General features: G+C 41.9%; 2 protein-coding genes across 3 annotated transcripts in view; both read right to left on the minus strand.

The window, feature by feature from the left end:
• The window catches only part of LOC109479715 (uncharacterized protein DDB_G0283697-like), an 8179-nt gene extending 1735 nt beyond the window's left edge, over positions 1-6444 (minus strand). Inside the window, exons 1-6 of the mRNA XM_019781706.1 lie at positions 4779-6444; positions 2887-3416; positions 2357-2697; positions 2027-2118; positions 540-650; positions 235-345 (exon numbers count right to left, since the gene is read on the minus strand). Of these exons, the coding sequence (XP_019637265.1) occupies positions 235-345; positions 540-650; positions 2027-2118; positions 2357-2697; positions 2887-3416; positions 4779-6444 (2851 nt within the window). The remainder of the gene's footprint in view (positions 1-234; positions 346-539; positions 651-2026; positions 2119-2356; positions 2698-2886; positions 3417-4778) is intronic.
• A 4624-nt stretch (positions 6445-11068) lies between these two features.
• LOC109480098 (globin CTT-IIIA-like) lies at positions 11069-16931 on the minus strand. Of its 2 annotated transcripts, none has more exons than XM_019782253.1 (5): positions 16823-16931; positions 16470-16564; positions 12842-12944; positions 12040-12141; positions 11069-11435 (listed from the first exon to the last, which is right to left on the minus strand). In XM_019782253.1, exons 2-5 carry the CDS (start codon positions 16544-16546, stop codon positions 11322-11324), a joined length of 396 nt encoding a protein of 131 aa, XP_019637812.1. In that variant the 5' UTR covers positions 16547-16564; positions 16823-16931; the 3' UTR covers positions 11069-11321. The 2 variants fall into 2 exon arrangements, with proteins under 2 accessions (XP_019637812.1, XP_019637813.1); XM_019782254.1 differs by having other exon boundaries at positions 16470-16562; positions 16816-16923.
• Between the last annotated feature and the right edge of the window lie 1477 nt (positions 16932-18408).

An 18408-nucleotide genomic window follows, 5' to 3' on the forward strand; every position in this document is an offset into this window, starting at 1 on the left:
GTTGATGGAGTCAACCGAAAATTTGGGGTAAGTCCCAATTCTGTATCTAGTGTTGGAAGTTAAAGACTCAGTCTTTATTTCAAAACTCTAGACTGGTTAGACATCCTAACACTATCTATCTATGATCTATTAAAAAAAACTTTCAATAAGTGAAGCCTCTGAAAAGACTATCTTAAAACATTCCTCTGAGGTAACTTTCGACATCACTGACTACACAAAAGGCCAGGCGCTTACCAAACTGACAGAGCCGTCCAGTCCATCCAGGTCTGCAAGTACAGGTGTATCCGCCATCTTTGTTCACACAAGTACCGTGCTGGCAAGGTTTCCTCATACACTCGTCAACATCTGTTAACAAAATATATAATTAAATTTCAACTCTGCTTAGAAATCTAAACGTCACATATCGATGTAAGATTTAAATCGAAATGTTTCCATCAACACTAAACCCCCTGGAAAGAAAATTTTGAAAAAAAATTCTTTCACTTTTGACATTGTTAATCAAATAAAAAATATAACTACACAAAGAAACGTTAACTCGCCTTGCTGACAGTTCCGTCCAGTCCATCCATGTGAACAGGTACAGTCGTATCCGTTAACTTTGTTCAGACACGTACCGTGCTGGCAAGGGTTTCCATCACAATCGTCAATATCTGTGCAATAGAAATCATCAAATATCAACACTTCAAAACGATATCCATCGATCCCAAAAGATTCAATAAGCTACGGACTGTCAGCAAATATAGTTTTTAAACATTAATATATTCTTTTATTGATCTCAGGAAAGAGAAACACGGGGCGGCCACAACTGCGTTTCAACGATGTCTGACTTGAAGTCTCTAAACATTGACACAGAGCAATGGCAGGACCTTATTAATTAGCAATGACCGACGTTTACACTGACCAGGCAGCTAAAATCATCAGAAGCTAGACTGGTGCACTGTGCAGGAGAGAAGCAGAAAGGAACTCTGCAAAAGACCTGAGTAAGCTTACAGATGTGCCCTATGTTGCTACAGAACTGAGTAAGCTTACAGATGTGCCTTATGTAGCAGAGAGTGACTCTGCAACAGAACTGAGTCAGCTTACAGATGTACCCTATGTAGCAGAGAGTGACTCTGCAACAGAACTGAGTCAGCTTACAGATGTACCCTATGTAGCAGAGAGTGACTCTGCAACAGAACTGAGTCAGCTTACAGATGTACCCTATGTAGCAGAGAGTGACTCTGCAACAGAACTGAGTCAGCTTACAGATGTACCCTATGTAGCAGAGAGTGACTCTGCAACAGAACTGAGTCAGCTTACAGATGTACCCTATGTAGCAGAGAGTGACTCTGCAACAGAACTGAGTCAGCTTACAGATGTGCCCTATGTGGCAGAGACTGACATTCTCGTTGAGGACTGTTCAGCCATAGGCAAAGCTGTAGGGCCGACATCAATTAGGATTTTACTATGATGGTCAATATTGATTGAAGCATATACTAGTATCCTGAGGTAACTGTCATTGCACACTGAAAGGATCATACACAGCACAAAAGGAGCTCACCTTTCTGACATATTTTTCCAGTCCATCCAGGAGAGCAGGCACAAGTGAAGCTGCCAACATAGTTCTTACAAGTCGCACCGTTCTGACAAAGCATCAACCTGCACTCATTGATATCTGTGTGAAAGATATCATTATCATGTACGATGTTGCCACTATCTGTAGTCAATATCTGTACATAAAATACATATCATCAAATGTCAGCATACAAAATGCAATCAATCTATGATTCATTCCCAACATACGTCGATTAAGGTTAGACATCCAGGTAATAAGATACGCCAAAAGGCAGTTACTCAAGCAACTGGATATGATTTTTTGGAAACGGTCAGAAATTTCAGCTGGTAACCACTAGCTTTCGTCAGTGACTCATTCATTCCCAACAGTTTCAATAAAGGACAGACCATCTGGAAAATTGATTAAGCTTTAGATACCTACAAGGTAAGTTTAGTAACTTGTGACATCATTGACTAGACATCAAGACCTCACCTTGGTGACAGTTTAGTCCAGTCCATGCAGATGAGCATTCGCATCTGTATCCGCCATCGTGGATGATGCAGCGTCCATGTTTGCATGGCTTCCTCACACATGCATTCTTTTCTATTTCATACAGGAAAAGGCGCTTTACAATCAATACAGTTATAAGTTTAAGGGTAAAACTTAGGTTCCAACACAAAAAGGAAATGTTCTCACCATAGGTGAAACAAACGTTTTACCTTTAAACATGGGATTACCAACGCAGATGGTTTTTCATGATACTAGTAACACAGGTATGATATATCGACATACGTATGTTATTTCTTTTCAAATTAGTCTTACCTATTGTTGTTGTTGGTCGTGTTGAGAGAGGTGTTGCTTGTCCAGTTGTGAGGGTTGTTGCTTGTCCAGTTGTGAGGGTTGTTGGTGGAGATGTGAGGTTTGTTGTTGGTCGAGATTTGAGCATTGTTGTTGGTCGAGTTGTGAGAGTTGGTCGAATTGGGAGGGTTGTTGTTGGTCGAACTGTGAGGGCTGTTGTTGGCAGAATTGTGACGGTTGTTGGCCCAGTTGTGAGGATTGTTGTTGGCAGAATTGTGAGGGTTGTTGTTGGCCCAGTTATGAGAGTTGCTGTTGGCAGAATCGTTAGGGTTGTTGTTGGCCCAGTTGTGACGGTTGTTGTTGTCCTAGTTGTGAGGATTGTTGTTAACTCAGTTTTGAGGGTCGTTGTCGGCCCAGTTGTGAAGGTTGTTGTTGGCCCAGTTGTGAAGGTTGTTGTTGGCCCAGTTGTAAGGGTTGTTGGCAGAATTGTGAGGGTTGTTGTTGGTCCAGTTGTGAGGGTTGTTGTTGGCTCAGTTTTGAGGGTCGTTGTCGGCCCAGTTGTGAGGGTTGTTGTTGGCCAAGTTGTGAAGGTTGTTGTTGGCCCAGTTGTGAGGGTTGTTGTTGGTCCAGTTGTGAGAGTTGCTGTTGGCAGAATCGTTAGGGTTGTTGGCCCAGTTGTGAGAGTTGTTGTTGGCCCAGTTGTGAGGGTTGTTGTCGGCCCAGTTGTGAGGGTTGTTGTTGGCCCAGCTGTAAGGGTTGTTGGCAGAATTGTGAGGGTTGTTGTTGGCCCAGTTGTGAGAGTTGTTGTTGGTGGAACTGTGAGAGTTGCTGTTGGCAGAATCGTTAGGGTTGTTGGCCGAGTTGTGAGAGTTGTTGTTGGTAGAATTGTGACAGTTATTAGCCCAGTTGTGAGGGTTGTTGTTGGCCCAATTTTGGGGGTTGTTGTTGGCCCGGTTGTGAAGGTTGTTGTTGGCCCACTTGTAATGGTTGTTGGCAGAATTGCGAGGGTTGTTGTTGGCCCAGTTGGGACGGCTGTTGTTGGTCGAGTTGTGAGGGTTGTTGGTCGAGTTGTGAGGGTTGTTGGCTCAGTTGTGAGGGTTGTTGTTGGTCGAGTTGTGAGGTTAACGGAGAAGGTCTCGCCGTTCCCGACGGTCCTGGCAGTTGTCGTCGATTCTGCTGTCAGCGTTGGTGTCGAACTCCATGGTGAAGAGAAGGAAATTGAATTTGCAGCAGTTGAGATGTTTTCCATGTACGAATCCTGGACCCATGGGGTAACTGGATTCTTTTCGATCGTCATGTTACCTTGAATACTGGTATCGTGTTCCTATGGAAAATATGTGTACATCGTTCATTAAAAGAAAACTCAGAGTGTCTTGAACAAACAGGTATTATAAGGTTTTTTTTTCATCTTTGCGATCAAGAAATCATAAAGTTTTATTAATATTCATTCGTAATTTTACAATGACGTGTGTGTTGAGTGGGTGGGGGGGGCACTCTTGGATTGGTTACAATAAATATTTATAAAGTATAACTAATGATACAGAATGTTTTGAATGAATTCACATTAAAAAGATAAATTAAATAAAGATGACTTCGCCGTTTCAATCGAATCAAATAGACGTGAATGAAGACTTGTTTGCCTACCTTACTGTCAGATGTTAGATACATGTAAGTTGAGAGGACTTCAGAAGAGACAACAGCCACTAACAGCACCAGTGCGCAACCCACGGCCAGAGCAAGCCAAAAACGTCTTCTAGATTTGAACTTATTCCACATTTTTATGGCACGCTCTGAGATATAAAATGAAATGACAACCCTGAATGAGAAAAAGGCGTCCCTGTCGTAAAAAAAATGTTAATTTCGTACCGCAGTCATTGAAGGTGTTTTTTCTTGCCGCGTAAACAACATCAAAACAACAGGTGCCTATGACTAAACAAACCTACACCATATTGCCCCCTCATCCAGCTACTTGAAAATGTATTTAAACATTAAAGTTCTTACATTAAATCCATATCAAACTCGGAGAAAATCTTTGTAGTACTAACATAAGTCGATGAATAAGATGAAAAGAAATGGTAGTACTCATGGATTTTAGCTACAGAAGGTTCCAGAAAAAAACAATTATGAATATCATTCTTTCACAGCCTCTTGTTTTGACCCTCTGACTGTTACCAACATGTTTCCTGTGTGGTTATAGCAAGCTCCTCAGTGGTCAACAATGCTATCTTCTTGGATATTTCAAGGATTTAAAATTCAACATCACAGAAATTATCCCCAAGATCCACTGCAATCATATACAGAATCTCTGCTATTTTCTGTATGCTCTACAGATACTTACTTGTATCACCAATACAGAGAATGTAAATAAATTGAATTTTTATATTGAATATTGCTACAATGTAATAGTATATTTGCTTGTAGATGAGTTACTTGCAACTGGACCTACCTTTTGCTTTGTATCCAAAGCAGCACTTCTTCTGATTTCCATCTTCAGCATTGTCGTCTGGTTTGTAGCTGTTATCAGGAAGCGTGTCTCCATTGTACGCTTCATCGTCCACTACGTATGCATGGTCTCCCATGTCAAGATAGTGGGCTCGAGAAGGGGACGCCTTGGGCACTTCACGTTCAAGTCCAGAGCTGGATGTGAAGTCATCTTTGCCGTCCACGGCGTCGGGCTCTTTGTTGTTACGAGGTGGTGGTTCTTTGGGCACCTCCCGTTTCAGGGCAGAGCTCAATGCAAAGCCATCTTCGCCGTCCACATCTTCGTACTTCCTGTCAACGTCTTCGCCCTTCATGTTTATGTCTTCTTCCTTCTTATCCACGTCTTCAGATGTTTTGTCACGGTGACGAGGGGGCAGTTCAGGCACTGGTCGTTTTAGCAGAGAACCCAGTGCAAAGCCAGCTTTACCGTCCACGTCTTCGTACTTCCTGTACACGTCTTTGGGAGATTTTTTGTCCACATCTTCAGATTCTTTGTCACGGTGACGAGGCGGCAGTTCGGGCTCCGGTCGCTTCAGCAAAGAGCTTAAAGCAAGGATATCGTTACCATCCACGTCTTCATATTTCCTGTCAACATCTTCATACTTCCTGTTCGCGCCTTTGCCCTTCTTATCCACGTACCCATACTTCTTATCCACGTCCTTAGATCCTTTGTCATGATTGCGAGGTGGTAGTTCAGGCACTGGTCGTTTCAGCACAGAGGTTAATGCAAAGCCATCCTTACCATCCGTGTCTTCATACATCTTGTTCTGGGTAACGTCTTTGGGTCCTTTTACACGGTTGCGAGGTGGTAGCCCAGGCACTGGTCGTTTTAGCACAGAGGTTAATGCAAAGCCATCCTTACCATCCGTGTGTTTAGACTTCTTGTTCTGGGTGACGTCTTTAGATCCTTTCACACGATTGCGAGGGGGTAGTTCAGGCACTGGTCGTTTTAGCATAGAGCTCGGAGCAAAGGCCTCTTTACTATTCATGTGTTCAGGCTTGTTGTTCTGGCCATGGATGACGTTTTTAGATCCTTTTACATCATTGCGAGGTGGTAGCTCAGGCACTGGTCGTTTTAGCATAGAGCTCACAGCAAAGGCATCCTTACTATCCATGTGTTCAGGCTTCTTGTTCTGGCCATGGATGACGTTTTTAGATCCTTTGTCACGATTGCGAGGTGGTAGTTCAGGCACTGGTCGTTTCAGCACAGAGCTCAGTGCAGAGACATCCTTGCTATCCATGTTTTTAGATCTCTTGTCCTGGGTTACGTTTATAGACCCTTTGTCACGATTGCGAGGTGGCAGTTTGGGCACTGGACGTTTCAGCATAGAGCTCACAGCAAAGGCATCCTTACTATCACTGTGTTCAGGCTTCTTGTTCTGGGTGACGTTTTTAGATCCATTGTCGTGATTGCGAGGTGGCAGTTCGGGCACTGGTCTTTTGAGCACAGAGCTCAATGCAAAGCCATCCTTACCATCTGTGTCTTCATAGCTCTTGTCCAGGGTGACGTCTTTAGATCGTTTTACACGATTGCGAGGTGGTAGTTCAGGCACTGGTCGTTTCAGCATAGAGCTCACAGCAAAGGCATCTTTACCATGTACGTCTTTGTGCTTTCTGTCCCTTTCCGACATCTTCGTGCCGTTTCCTTCTTTATGTGTGTGTGATTTTTAATATGTAAAACATCACACAATTGTTACGCACCAGGAAGCAAAGCAGACATAGCACATAAAAGGTTAAACTCTTACATACGACCAAACAGTTCAGACTAATATTCAAGCAGTTGTTTTGGTGGCTCGTGGATGAAGGTTAGACATCCAGGTAATACGATACGCCAAAAAGCAGTTACTCAAGCAACTGGATATGATGTTGGAAACGGTCAGACGTTTCAGCTAGCATCCGCCAGCTTTCGTCAGTGACTGAGAGACCAGAGGAGAAATGCAGGTTTATAAGCACTAACTATTGATTGATATGCAAATAAAGTGAAGACAATTTTTTGGAAGTCGAAAAGGGAACAAAAGTCAGACAAGTCAAGACAAGATAATGTAAATTAGTCAGAAAGATCCTGTTATACAAGTGTTGTCTGTCCTCGGGGCTGGGAGTGCCAAATATCAAGTGCCGGAGAGATCGACCCGTAGCCCCCCTTCCCTGTTGAGGGTAGGTTGTACATTCTTTCATATATTGTTTTGGTGGCTTTAAGACGGTATCAAATACGCAAAACAGTATCAAATTTGCAGGGTACCCGGGCAGTTTGGCTGGCAAAAAAAGAATGCCGGTACAACAAAGAAAACCTAATAAACAATACAAAGAAGCTGAAGCCTAAATCTCTGCTCGTTGAGTAACCTTCGGACAGCATTTTCGATTTTTCATGAGCTCTGCAAGTGTAGTCACGGGACCTAATTCGTAGACAAATTCGTAGATTTATTCTTATGCCACACCGATTTAATTTTATGGATGACATCCTCTGAAGACCCCCAAACTAGTGCGCCCGGAGGAATATTAAAATTCCGGCCAAAAATAAAAATGCTACTAAACCACAGGAATACGATGCTGGTATTGTGAATTCGCGGCGACGTATACGACAAGCCGGCACATGCCGGCTTTTTTGCGGAATTTATGAATCGGTACTGTACGTATGTACTGAGTTCTTGAGTCGTGGAGCTTCGAATTCGTTAGCCTGGCTGCTCGGCTCTGAATTGTCCCGAACTACCATGGACAACCCAGGCCAGAGCCTCGGTGGACGTGATCTTTTTTTTTAGAGCGACAGGCGAAAATCAATGCGCGCGGGGTTGTTATCCATAAAATTAAGTCGGTATAGCCTTAGAGTCGCTTCTACTGGTTTAGTGGCATCCCACAAGATGTTATCTTAAAATCTATTTTACAAATCATCATGCATGTCAATTTTTGTACACAAGCACTAATAAAACTTCACTGAAATAATCCCTGATATTGTGTATATTTTGTCACATTTTGGGATCGTGTAATCAAGGGCAATGTGACGCGATAGCGAGTACTGGGGCTACATGTATGCACATAGCAATGTTACAAAATCCCAAACACCATAACACAACGTTTTGCAAAATCACCTCATATCTCAAAGTGGAGGAGAAAAGGACCCCAAATACCTTAGTTCTTGCCGACTCTGACAGTCTACATTGCAACAGTAGTCCCCACTCGCAACAGTATTTGGGAAAATGGTCGCCTGTACCAGCAAACACGTGTCGTCATGTACTTCTGTGCACGGGTCTCATGTACATTGGTTTGAAGACTCGGTTGAATAAAACATTACGAGACCAATTAAAAAGCACGTGAACAAAACCACATTGGGACACGTACGGTTTTTAAAATGTCAAAGATCATGCCATTATGTAAGCAGTTACCAGACGAATCTTATAAAATTACATATACAATGTATATGCCCTTCGAAAACAACTCGGATTCAATGATGTTAGGAATAGTACGGGGTATCAGAATGGGAGGAGCACTCAAGGGTTATAAAACTAAATTCTACTGAACTTAGGACATGGGCAGCCAGCAGCATATGTTTATTGTGTACGATATAAAACATGTTTTAAGTGTTTGATAGATTTTATAAGGAGAAGGGAGGCGTTGCTTAGGATGGATGTACGTAAACAGTTGAATATAAAATGGCTATGCTGTTACTATCAAAATATGGTCTTAATATGAGGTAATAACTAATTCGTAATAGACTTTTTGGCAGAAATTACCAGTCAAAAATACTACAGTGGATATCACGATCTGGTAGTTGTATGCGTGGAATATAAAGAAGCAAATTCTGTAAACACAGAGTCAAGGCATTCGATGAATCTGTGCTGCAGTCACAGAACGTGATTTGACTGCTTATGTACTTGATGATAGTTGAAGAGGTTCATCAGTCACGTAGAATTAACAGTTAGTAGGCTATTCACTGCACAATGCCCTTGTCAGCCCAAAAGACCCACTACTTCCCAGTGAAAAGTGTGGTACTATTTATAAAATATCATGTGAGCAGTGTGGTGAGGTGTAAGTAGGTGAAACCGAAAGGTCCCTAGGTGAACGGACTGACGAACATCAGAGGTCTGTAGACCGCCAGGACGGTAAATCGCTTAGCCAACATGAACTCAAAGCGGGACATAGGGTCACTAACGGCCCTATCTTGGACATCGTTAAGATCATAGACCAGGAATCCCGGAAGGCACATAGAAAGATTAAGAAAGCGGTCCACATCCAGTTGGAACGTGCAGGGATGAATCGCAATGAAGGTTGGGAGCTGCCCAAGTCCTACCTACCCCTTCTCCGAAAGGAGGCAGGGGAGGCCAGAAGATCCACACAATTGCAAGTCTCGACCTAGTCTCGTGTTCTCGCGAGACTAGGTCACTCCGTGAACAAGATGTACAGTGGACATCGAAAATTTGGAGGTATGTAATCTACCTTACAAAAACACAGTCACTGATCGAAGAATTTCTACTACGAGTAACCGTACTTGATTATACATTTGCGGCGTTACACACAATTCATAAGTTTTAAAACTAAACTAAACTGCTTTGTTTTTGTAACCAATCTGTACTCCTGTACTTTACGGCAATCGACGGAATAAGTTTCGTATGTAAATTCCGAGCTATACCTCTCGGTCGCACAGTAGAAAGATACTTTTATAAATACTTCAATAGACTTTACGCCACCAACAATAGTATAACATACTGTCTATTGAGGTCTGATTGTCAGTTCAGAAATATGTATTTTAAAAATGTGTATAAATTACTGTATGTTTAGTGTTTTTGTGGTTTTATGTCTGTACTATGGGGATAACCTGAAATAAAGTCATTCATTCATTCATAAAGACAACAATAACACACATCTCGTTATGGATTTTGGCAGTTTAATATGAATAGTTCGTTACACAGTTGCAGTGTAGGATCTTGACAATGAGAGTCAATAGGAAAATATATAGAACAAAGGCTGTTAAAAAAGTGCTTCTCTTTATTTAAAGTAAAGCCCATTTCACACTTTCAGAACCTTCCTAACCACCAACCAACTAGGGTCGGCTGAAGTTCGGTTGCAGTCTGACCGGATTTAGACCATGCCCACCTTTCAATATGAATCGAGTCATATTTGAGTTAAATTTGAGTCAAATGGGACTCCCAACCACACCCCGAGTTCTGTTGACCTACTCCCGAATACCAGCCAACCACCAGCCAAGCATGACTGAACCTCTCGTCCTGTTAACAACTGAACTTTTTAAACTTCTTGAAACATTCGATTGGTGGAGCCGAACTACAGCCGACCTCGCCACATATATCAGCCAACCACATCAGACCTTGCTACCGACCTCGTTCTTACCATACTATCATGAAAGTTCATCTGTGTTGGTAGTTACATTTTTAAAGTTAAAACTTTTGTTCCAACACAAAAAATTCTCTCACCTAGAGCTTTCGACCAGTCACTCTGTTCTTCCTCAGTAGAGGGGTGAAGGAAGCCATATACATCAGGGCCCATCACCCTACATTGAACCGCGACGGGGGTCGACATCGTCTACCAGATACCTTTGACCCAGTGTTGACGTCACACTTCAAAGAAGCCACGTGACAAGCTTCACTGGGTCAGTCTACTGAGGAAGACCAGAGTGACTGGTCGAAAGCTCTAGGTGAGAGAATTTTTTGTGTTGGAACAAAAGTTTTAACTTTAAACATAGTTCTAACCATGTTTGGTGGGCGTTCGGGAGGTCATATTTAGCTATGTGTGACAAGGGCTTTAAGTTAAAAAGCGATACTTTGGTCTAGTATGTAGGCAAGCAAAGAGAACAAATGTGTCAACCTTCATGTTTTCAAGTTACAAAATTCCACACACAGCAATATTTCTGTAATATACAGATTTTTCCGCTCAGTGATTTTTCTGTACGGCTTACCCCGCTGTTTCCGTTCCCAGATCAAGATCATTAATAGCCTGGGTATCGTCCTATTTGTATGCCGGGGCTTGTTGTGTTCCAAACCGTGCCTGCCCCAAACCGTGCCTGCCCCAAACCGTGCCTGGGCGGGCACAGAACGGGACACAGCCTGACTGTCCAGAACCGTGCCCGGAAGTGCTGTCAATCATAGTGATTGGCGGTACCAGGCACGGTTTGGGACAAGGCCCTTGTGTGTCCAGGAACTGTGCCCGGTCAGGCACGGTTCGGGACAGTCACCGCGTGTCCCAGAATGTAGATTTGCCCCAGGCACGGTTTGGGACACAACCGGGCTCCCACACGGGAATACAAATAGAATGGTACCCAGGCTATATCATTAAAACTTCGAGGCAAAAATCACATAAGTTTACGCCCGTTCTGTCCTTAGGATTTGAAAGATATCCTCCCATATTGTTCTCGTGAAGAAAGACTATTTTGCTGGGGTTTTTTTTCGTGAAGCCCTCTACTGCATCGAACCATTAAATCAACACACATGGCTCAAGGTAAGAAGGAGGTAAGAAGGCAAGTAGTGGGTCCGTTGTGTTTCTTGAAGGCCACGCCAGGGGGCGCTCAGTAGGCGGCCTTGTGGACCTCCATGAAGCGGTCGAACAGTTTTCCCCACACGCCCACAGCACCGCCCAGCCCGGACTGCTCCAGCACGGTAACAAGGGCACCCCTCATCGCCTGATGCAGAACGAGAGAAGAGCTACTAGTCAGTCTCATGGTTCCATACAAATCTGTAACAAACAGAGCTTAAACAGTTATGCCGTGTTACCCTGTTGTGTACTGTAAAGCTCAATTCAGCTGTGGCTGCAAGGCCTATCTACTGTGTTTTAAGTTTTAACAACAAACCACTACAATATTTCTCCGGGTCCCTCGACATATTCAGCTCTAGTCTCCAACAGACTTCTTTGCAGGCTGAATAAATAGTAGAAATCGGCTAAGGGGGACATCATTGTCCAGGGGAGTTGGCCGGCCATAGAGGGTCCAGGTTGCGGCCGGCCAAATCCTCTGGCCAATGATGTCCCCCTTAGCCGATTTCTACTATTTATTCAGCCTGTAAAGGAGTCTGCACTGATATGATGTTTGGGTTTTGGGTTATTTTTGGTGTGTTGCTAGACTTTTTTATCGGGGTTGCTTTTTTGCACTGGAATTTTTCTTTCATGGGTTTGTGGTGCAAAAAAAGAAGCCCAGATTAAAAAAACCGTGGGTTGGGTGAAAGAAAAATTCCAGTGCAATTTAATTCTCATATATAATGTCTACATGCTTGCGAATGTGGTAAACTTACGCCGATCTGGTCGTTTGACATCCCCAGGCCCTTGTGCATCTTCCCGACGTTCGTGGCGGCCCCGTCGTCACCCTTGATGAACGAGTCCAGCACCTTGCAGACCTTTAATAATAATGGTAATTTAGATACTGTGACGTCAATAATGGTTTATTCGTCATTCGTCACTTGTTGTACAGAATGGCCGGTCTCTTGTAATTGGGGCGGAAAATTATATTATTGCTCTGAAAATTATATAATTGATTGATTAATGAAAAAAAGTTCCAGGGCATTATAATCATTTCCGTAATTATTACTATTATAAAATGCGTTAATTAATAGATGAAGGCTCATTACATTAAAATATCAGACTTACACACAAGTTATGCCACACTATCTTAATTTTAATTTCGTGGATGCCATCCTCTGAAGACCAAACTAGGGCGCGCGGGCGAATAAAAAAACGGACAAAAATAAAAATGGTACTAAACCACAGGAATACAAAGCAGGTATTGTGATCTTGTGACAGTACTAATTAGCGACGTATACGACAAGCCGGCACATGCTGGCTTTTCGCGGAATGTATGAATCGGCACTGTTCGTATATGTACTGATGTCTCAGTTCGGTAGCCTGGGTGCCCGGCTTCGCATTGTCGCTAACTACCATGGACTATCCAGGCCTAGAGCCAGGCTAGAGCCTCGGTGGAGGTGATCTTTTTTTTTTTTTGAGAACATGCGAACGTCAATGCCTGTGTCATCCATAAAATTAAGTCGGTGTGGCCTTACAGACAGAATAAAAGAGTCTTTGAACAGTAAAGTGTCAGACCTTGGCGCCGTGGGCACGCATGGCGGCATTCCCCGGCAGGGAGCCGTACGGGATGTCCTTGAACTTCGGGAAGTTTGACTTGATGGCGTCGTCCTTTAGGAGCCTTTAAAGTATTGCAAAAAAGGTAGAGTTAAGAAAGAGATAATCATGACTAAACACAACAATTCCTTATTCTACAATCAACCAACTAAACTTCGTCCGTTCGTGGTTCCAATCACGTTGCTTATGATGACGAAGCTATCGCTGATTCGCTGAATGGTCAAGCCTGAAAATTGCCTTTTCACGGGCGCCACCTGCCAAGGTTACACAAAACTGCAGTGCCACCCTCTCTACGGTGTATCCGGTTGCCATGGCGGCTATCGAATTGTCCTAGGGTCCGTGTACTAACCACAGAACGGAGAGATGAGGTAGAAAGGTATAACTTGATCTCCCATTCTTTTGAGAGGCAATATTGTGTCTATACTTACAGTGCAGTTTTACGGCTTGAAATACAATTTTTTTAAAGTCAATATTATTGTCACTTATCTATATAAAAAGTTGAAACAACTGTTTTTCCAGTTTTGATGCCCTGATATTGCATTGCGTGCCATTGACAAAATGAAGTAGGGCGCTGAACTGAAAAGGCACATATGGCGAGTAGCTCTAATTTCATTTAGAACCTTCTGTATAGAACAAAATGGGAGACAATGGAGTTTCAATGTACCTTTTTGTTCGATAAAATCGTGTTTTTTTTTTTTCAAAGTCAGATATAGCGACATTGACGTATTGCGTCTTGGGCTAGCCTACATGTACCGGGCTGCTTGTGTCGAGGAAAATGTTTGACCTCTTGCGCCAGATATTTCGGTGTGTTGTGCGAGATATTTGAGAGTCACTGAATATCTCATAATACTACATATTCAGCCGTAGAAATGGAAATCCAATGCAAAACAAAGGACAGATAGACATTGGTCAAACAGATAGCAAACATGCCAGGGGAGTTGGTATGCTAAAGTATACGGTTTGGCGAACTGTACTCATTTTGCCGATTTGATTTTATGGATGACATCCGCGCGCGCATGAATTTTCGGCCTTTAAAAAAGTTTCAACCATACTGTAAATCGTACAAACAGTTCCAAAATGAGCAAATATATACCGTAAGCAAAAAGAAAACATTGCAAAACGATACCAATGTCGTAGAATGCCAAAACCAAACGAAAATCGTACGAAAAATGTAAAGAAATGAATTTAAAGACTAGATTATTCGCCAAACCATACTCTGTGTCATTTGTTCAACCTTCTAAACCTCGTAGATTTCATAATGAAAGGAATTTTGGGGGGCCAAACTTTTTTTATTCGCACACTCGCATACATTTTGGGGTTCCCAGAGGATGTCATCCATATAATCAAATCAACGTGGCCTTAGGAGGAATGACGTCACAGTATTTAAATTACCAATCCGACACATTCATTACTCAATATCCAAAGCCGTACCACTAGAGAAATGTATAGGCCTCTAACTTCAGGCAGCTACAAAAAAATCAATAACCGTTGCGTTCAATGGTAATGTACTGTACTACAGATTCGACTGACCCAAATAATTAACCTTTAACGTAAACAACGGAACTTGACACCATTTCCTTGTAATGCAAATTAAACAAAGAAAAATAAAAGTCAAAGCATGAAAATGAAAATTTGACCCCAAAAAAGCGTTGTCTGAGGATATCGAATACACATATTCTTACATTTGTGTCTATGTTTCTTCTGAAAAAATTGTATTTTCTTGGTTAGGAATTATACATGTATGTAGAGAACAGAAAATAATGAATGAATGAATGAATGAATGAATGAATGAATGAATGAATGAATGAATGAATGAATGAATGAATGAATGAATGAATGAATGAATGAATGAATGAATGAATGAATGAATGAATGAATGAATGACGACCTGGGCTAAGTACAGGTCAAAACAAGACATGATGAAAAGATACATACAAAATAAAACTAGTTATCATTACATAAATTCAACTTCTCGCTTTTCAGTTATAGTAGGGATAAAGGAACAGATATGTTTTTCGATGGAAGGTTTGTCAAGTCGCATTAGGAATATGAATTTTTCTGCAGTGGTCAAGTGTATGAAGTAAGGAAATAGGTTTTGTACAAGCTTATACAGATCGTTTATCTCTTTACTATATAATCTACATTCTATAACAAAGTGACATTAATACACAAGTACCCTTGCCAACCCCTCCCTAGTCCCAAGCCGACCCCGTCTGGTGCGGTCCGATCTAAGCTCAGACAGATTTCTTTGCTGGCTGTGAAAATTATAGAAACCTGCCAAATAGGGGAGGCTTCGTCTGGTAGAGGGGTCAGCCTGCCACAGATGTACGTGTGCGTCCTATAGTAACTTCTCTGCCTCTACCAGGCTTGGGGAGGCGGCTGGAAAGAGTAGAAATCGGCCAAACAGAGATAAGCATGCCAAGTGAGTTTGTCCGTTGAGAGAACATTGAAACGTTCTCTCAACGGACAAACTCCCTTGGCATGCTTATCTCTCTATTTGGCCGATTTCTACTCTTTCCAGCCGCCTCCCCAAGCCTGGTAGAGGCTACCCTATTCGGCCTATCTATAGAAATTTCTCCGCTCACACATGGGCCTATATATAAGTGGGGAGAGTCTGCACGCTAGAAGCGAGCTACTAGTATTTCAATTCAATGTTAACCTTAGCCGGCCCACTCAAATTTAAAGTTGAGCGTCCAAATTTACCGTTAAACTTTTCCACGCATGCAGACACTGTAGTGTGCCGCCCAACTATAGATAGCGGGCTGAGCTGACTGATAGAGAAACGTGATAGAGTTGAGAAGGTCCCATTACAAGACACCTACTTTAGTCTGCTATTCATCTCTTCTTAAACCAACAAAACATTTTGGAACTAAGAAAAAAACGCTACGTCTTATTATTGTCAGTAGCTGAAGAAAGATGCATATGGTGGATGCCGTCTGAAAGCTATGCTTTTTTTACCTTATAATTGTAAGTCATGTGTATCAGTTTAGTTATGATGTAAGAATTTGATCTAAAGACAGATCTTTTGTGGCCACAAGCATATCAAATAGACAGGGCAGTGGCCAATACGCCAGCGTACCGGTACAAAAAAAGGAAGCCTGATATAAATGCCTAAAACACGTCGTCAAAAATAAGCCGAAGCCTAAACTTTTGCATGGGAAGTAAGTAATAATGAATATATACACCCATTATTCATATTTCTAAATACTAGATCATACAAGCCTTTATCATACAGATATACCGCAGTTTCATAAATAGTAAAGAAAGTTTATTGCAAATACTTGCCCGAGGGCTAATTGCAGTTACAAACAACATAAGAAAGAAAATACAGTGGTATGTGAGACTATATCTACGTCTATTCTACAACATACATGGTAATAGTTGTACTGGGTTTGACTTCTTCTTTTTAGGCAATGGAAGACGAATTTACCCACTTCTTCTTATAATATGTGGGTTTTTTGATTTTAGTAGTAAAATTGTTTCTTTGTGGTAGGGAATGGTGGGGAAGTAAGGGAGCATTTTGGACACAGAATATATGTCATCAAGTATTGGCGATCGCCAGACCGAGTGAGTTATGAACAACACTTACGCAAGAAATATTTTCTCGCCCGCATCCTCAAAACCAGACGCCGTCAGCTTCCCCCAGGAGTCCTTGACGTCGGCCATGTTGTTTCTTTCCTTTCTAAAGTGGGCACAAACAGAGAAGGAAAAGTCTAAACATTTTTTTAAAAATGCATAACGAGATAGGACATTGAGTCAGTAAGATAACTGCGCAAGAAAAACGAATGTTCAAGAGATTACGTTCACACCGAATTTGCTTTCCCAAATAATAAAATAAAGTGAAAAACGCGATGAGACAGTTAATGCCTATGTATATATGTGTTACATGTACATGTTACAGTAACAATACTACTTAAACATAGTATTACTCGTACCTTAGCTTCAACGGCCTGTTTCAGAGAGTGTTCGTTTGGTGGTGCTTGCTGTACTGCCTCCTTGCCTTGTATCCCGTGAGGGCACTGGCTTTCCTTCCTTTTATACAAAAGGCGGCCAAAAGTTGCACGTAGGCCGAAACTTGAGACTTGCTGGCACAAGAAGCGGTGCGCTTTGAAAAGGCGGTGGACTACGTGCGTATTTGCATGCTTACTCCTCAAATCTTACAGCTGATTTGAAAATGGTAATCCACATAGAGTCCCACTTGGAGTTTTAGGGGATAACATTTTCTGTCCCAAGCCCGTTGCGAATACACCCCAAAATAAACTTGGAAAGTTAAATGCCAAATTAATTAAACTTGAACAACACCTAAACCTAATACGTCCTAAGACAATGCCAACAAGACTTGTATTGTTCGTTTTGGTAATGAGAGATACCTTCGCTATAGTAAATGCAGTGCTCTATAAATGTTTGTTCTCCATTAACGATTTGGTCTCACTTTTTTCCGTGGTAATTATATACACAGGGAAGCGTTGCAATCTAGCCCTTTGACTTTGACTACTCATGTGAAGTCTGAACATGTACTCAGTCTAGACTATGCTACATTTGTATCAAACACCGATTGATTGATTGAACACCGCATAGCGCTTGTAGAACTACGTGTTTCCCTTCAGAGTGACAAATTAAATGAATGAATGAATGAATGAATGAATGAAGACCTTTATTGCACATTTCTGCCACACTTGGCTAAGTACAGGTCACAACAAAACAAGATGAATGAACACAGTTAACAGATACAAAACAAAATTTACTAACTATCGTTATATAAGTTCAACTTCTCCTCGCTTTTCAGTTATTGTAGAGATAAAGGTACAGATCTGTTTTTCGATGGGTGGTTTGTCTAGTCGCATAAAGAATATGAATTTTTCTACAGAACTTAAGTGCGTGAAATAGGGGAATAAGATACAGTTCATTTCTCTCTTTGCTATACAGTTCACATTCTGTTACAAAATGGCGTTCGTCTTCTATTTTGTTCAAGTTACAATATTTACATAACCTGTGTTCAAGGGGAGTGCGGGTATGTCTTCCGATTTCAATATGCAATCTGTGTTAAAATTAAAGACGATTTATCTCTAACTTTCAGATATTTCTGAGAGGTGTAAAGTACCACCACGTCCGAGGGCGGTCAATTTATTGCTGTCAGGTAAAGATGATCCATTCGTTAAGTACATACATGCCCAAGTTTGCATCCTTTTGCTAATATGCAGGGTTAGCTAATAGAGCAAGTGGATAACTGTTTTGAGCTGAGCCCAAGAAACCTAATATTTATTGGCTACTTTTATGGTCATTTGCACAGCCCTGAAATATTTAGGAAAGGTTGTACCTTTTTAATTAAAGATTACGGTCAGTAGTGTCCTGTAAGGGAACGCAGACCCTTAGCGTGAACCTTGAAGTTAGCACGCAATCTGTATCTGTATCGGTATAGCCAGTATAACCGCCCTTCGGCGTAACACACCAGCTTCGCATGCACGCGGCGCGGCGGCAGCTGGCTATATCACACCCAACGACTTGTTACACTCAATCTTTGTACATTT

Source organism: Branchiostoma belcheri, unplaced genomic scaffold, assembly GCF_001625305.1.
Source record: "Branchiostoma belcheri isolate BF01 breed outbred unplaced genomic scaffold, Haploidv18h27 scaffold5, whole genome shotgun sequence".
Classification (NCBI taxonomy): domain Eukaryota; kingdom Metazoa; phylum Chordata; class Leptocardii; order Amphioxiformes; family Branchiostomatidae; genus Branchiostoma; species Branchiostoma belcheri.

Excerpts from the sequence above, each read along its gene's own strand:
- LOC109480098 (XM_019782253.1), bottom strand. The coding sequence starts at position 16,546 with ATGGCCGACGTCAAGGACTCCTGGGGGAAGCTGACGGCGTCTGGTTTT. Across the intron at positions 12,945-16,469 it reads GGCGAGAAAATATTTCTTGC|GCTCCTAAAGGACGACGCCA; the intron begins GTAAGTGTTGTT and ends AATACTTTAAAG. Across the intron at positions 11,436-12,039 it reads TGTCAAACGACCAGATCGGC|GCGATGAGGGGTGCCCTTGT; the intron begins GTAAGTTTACCA and ends GTTCTGCATCAG.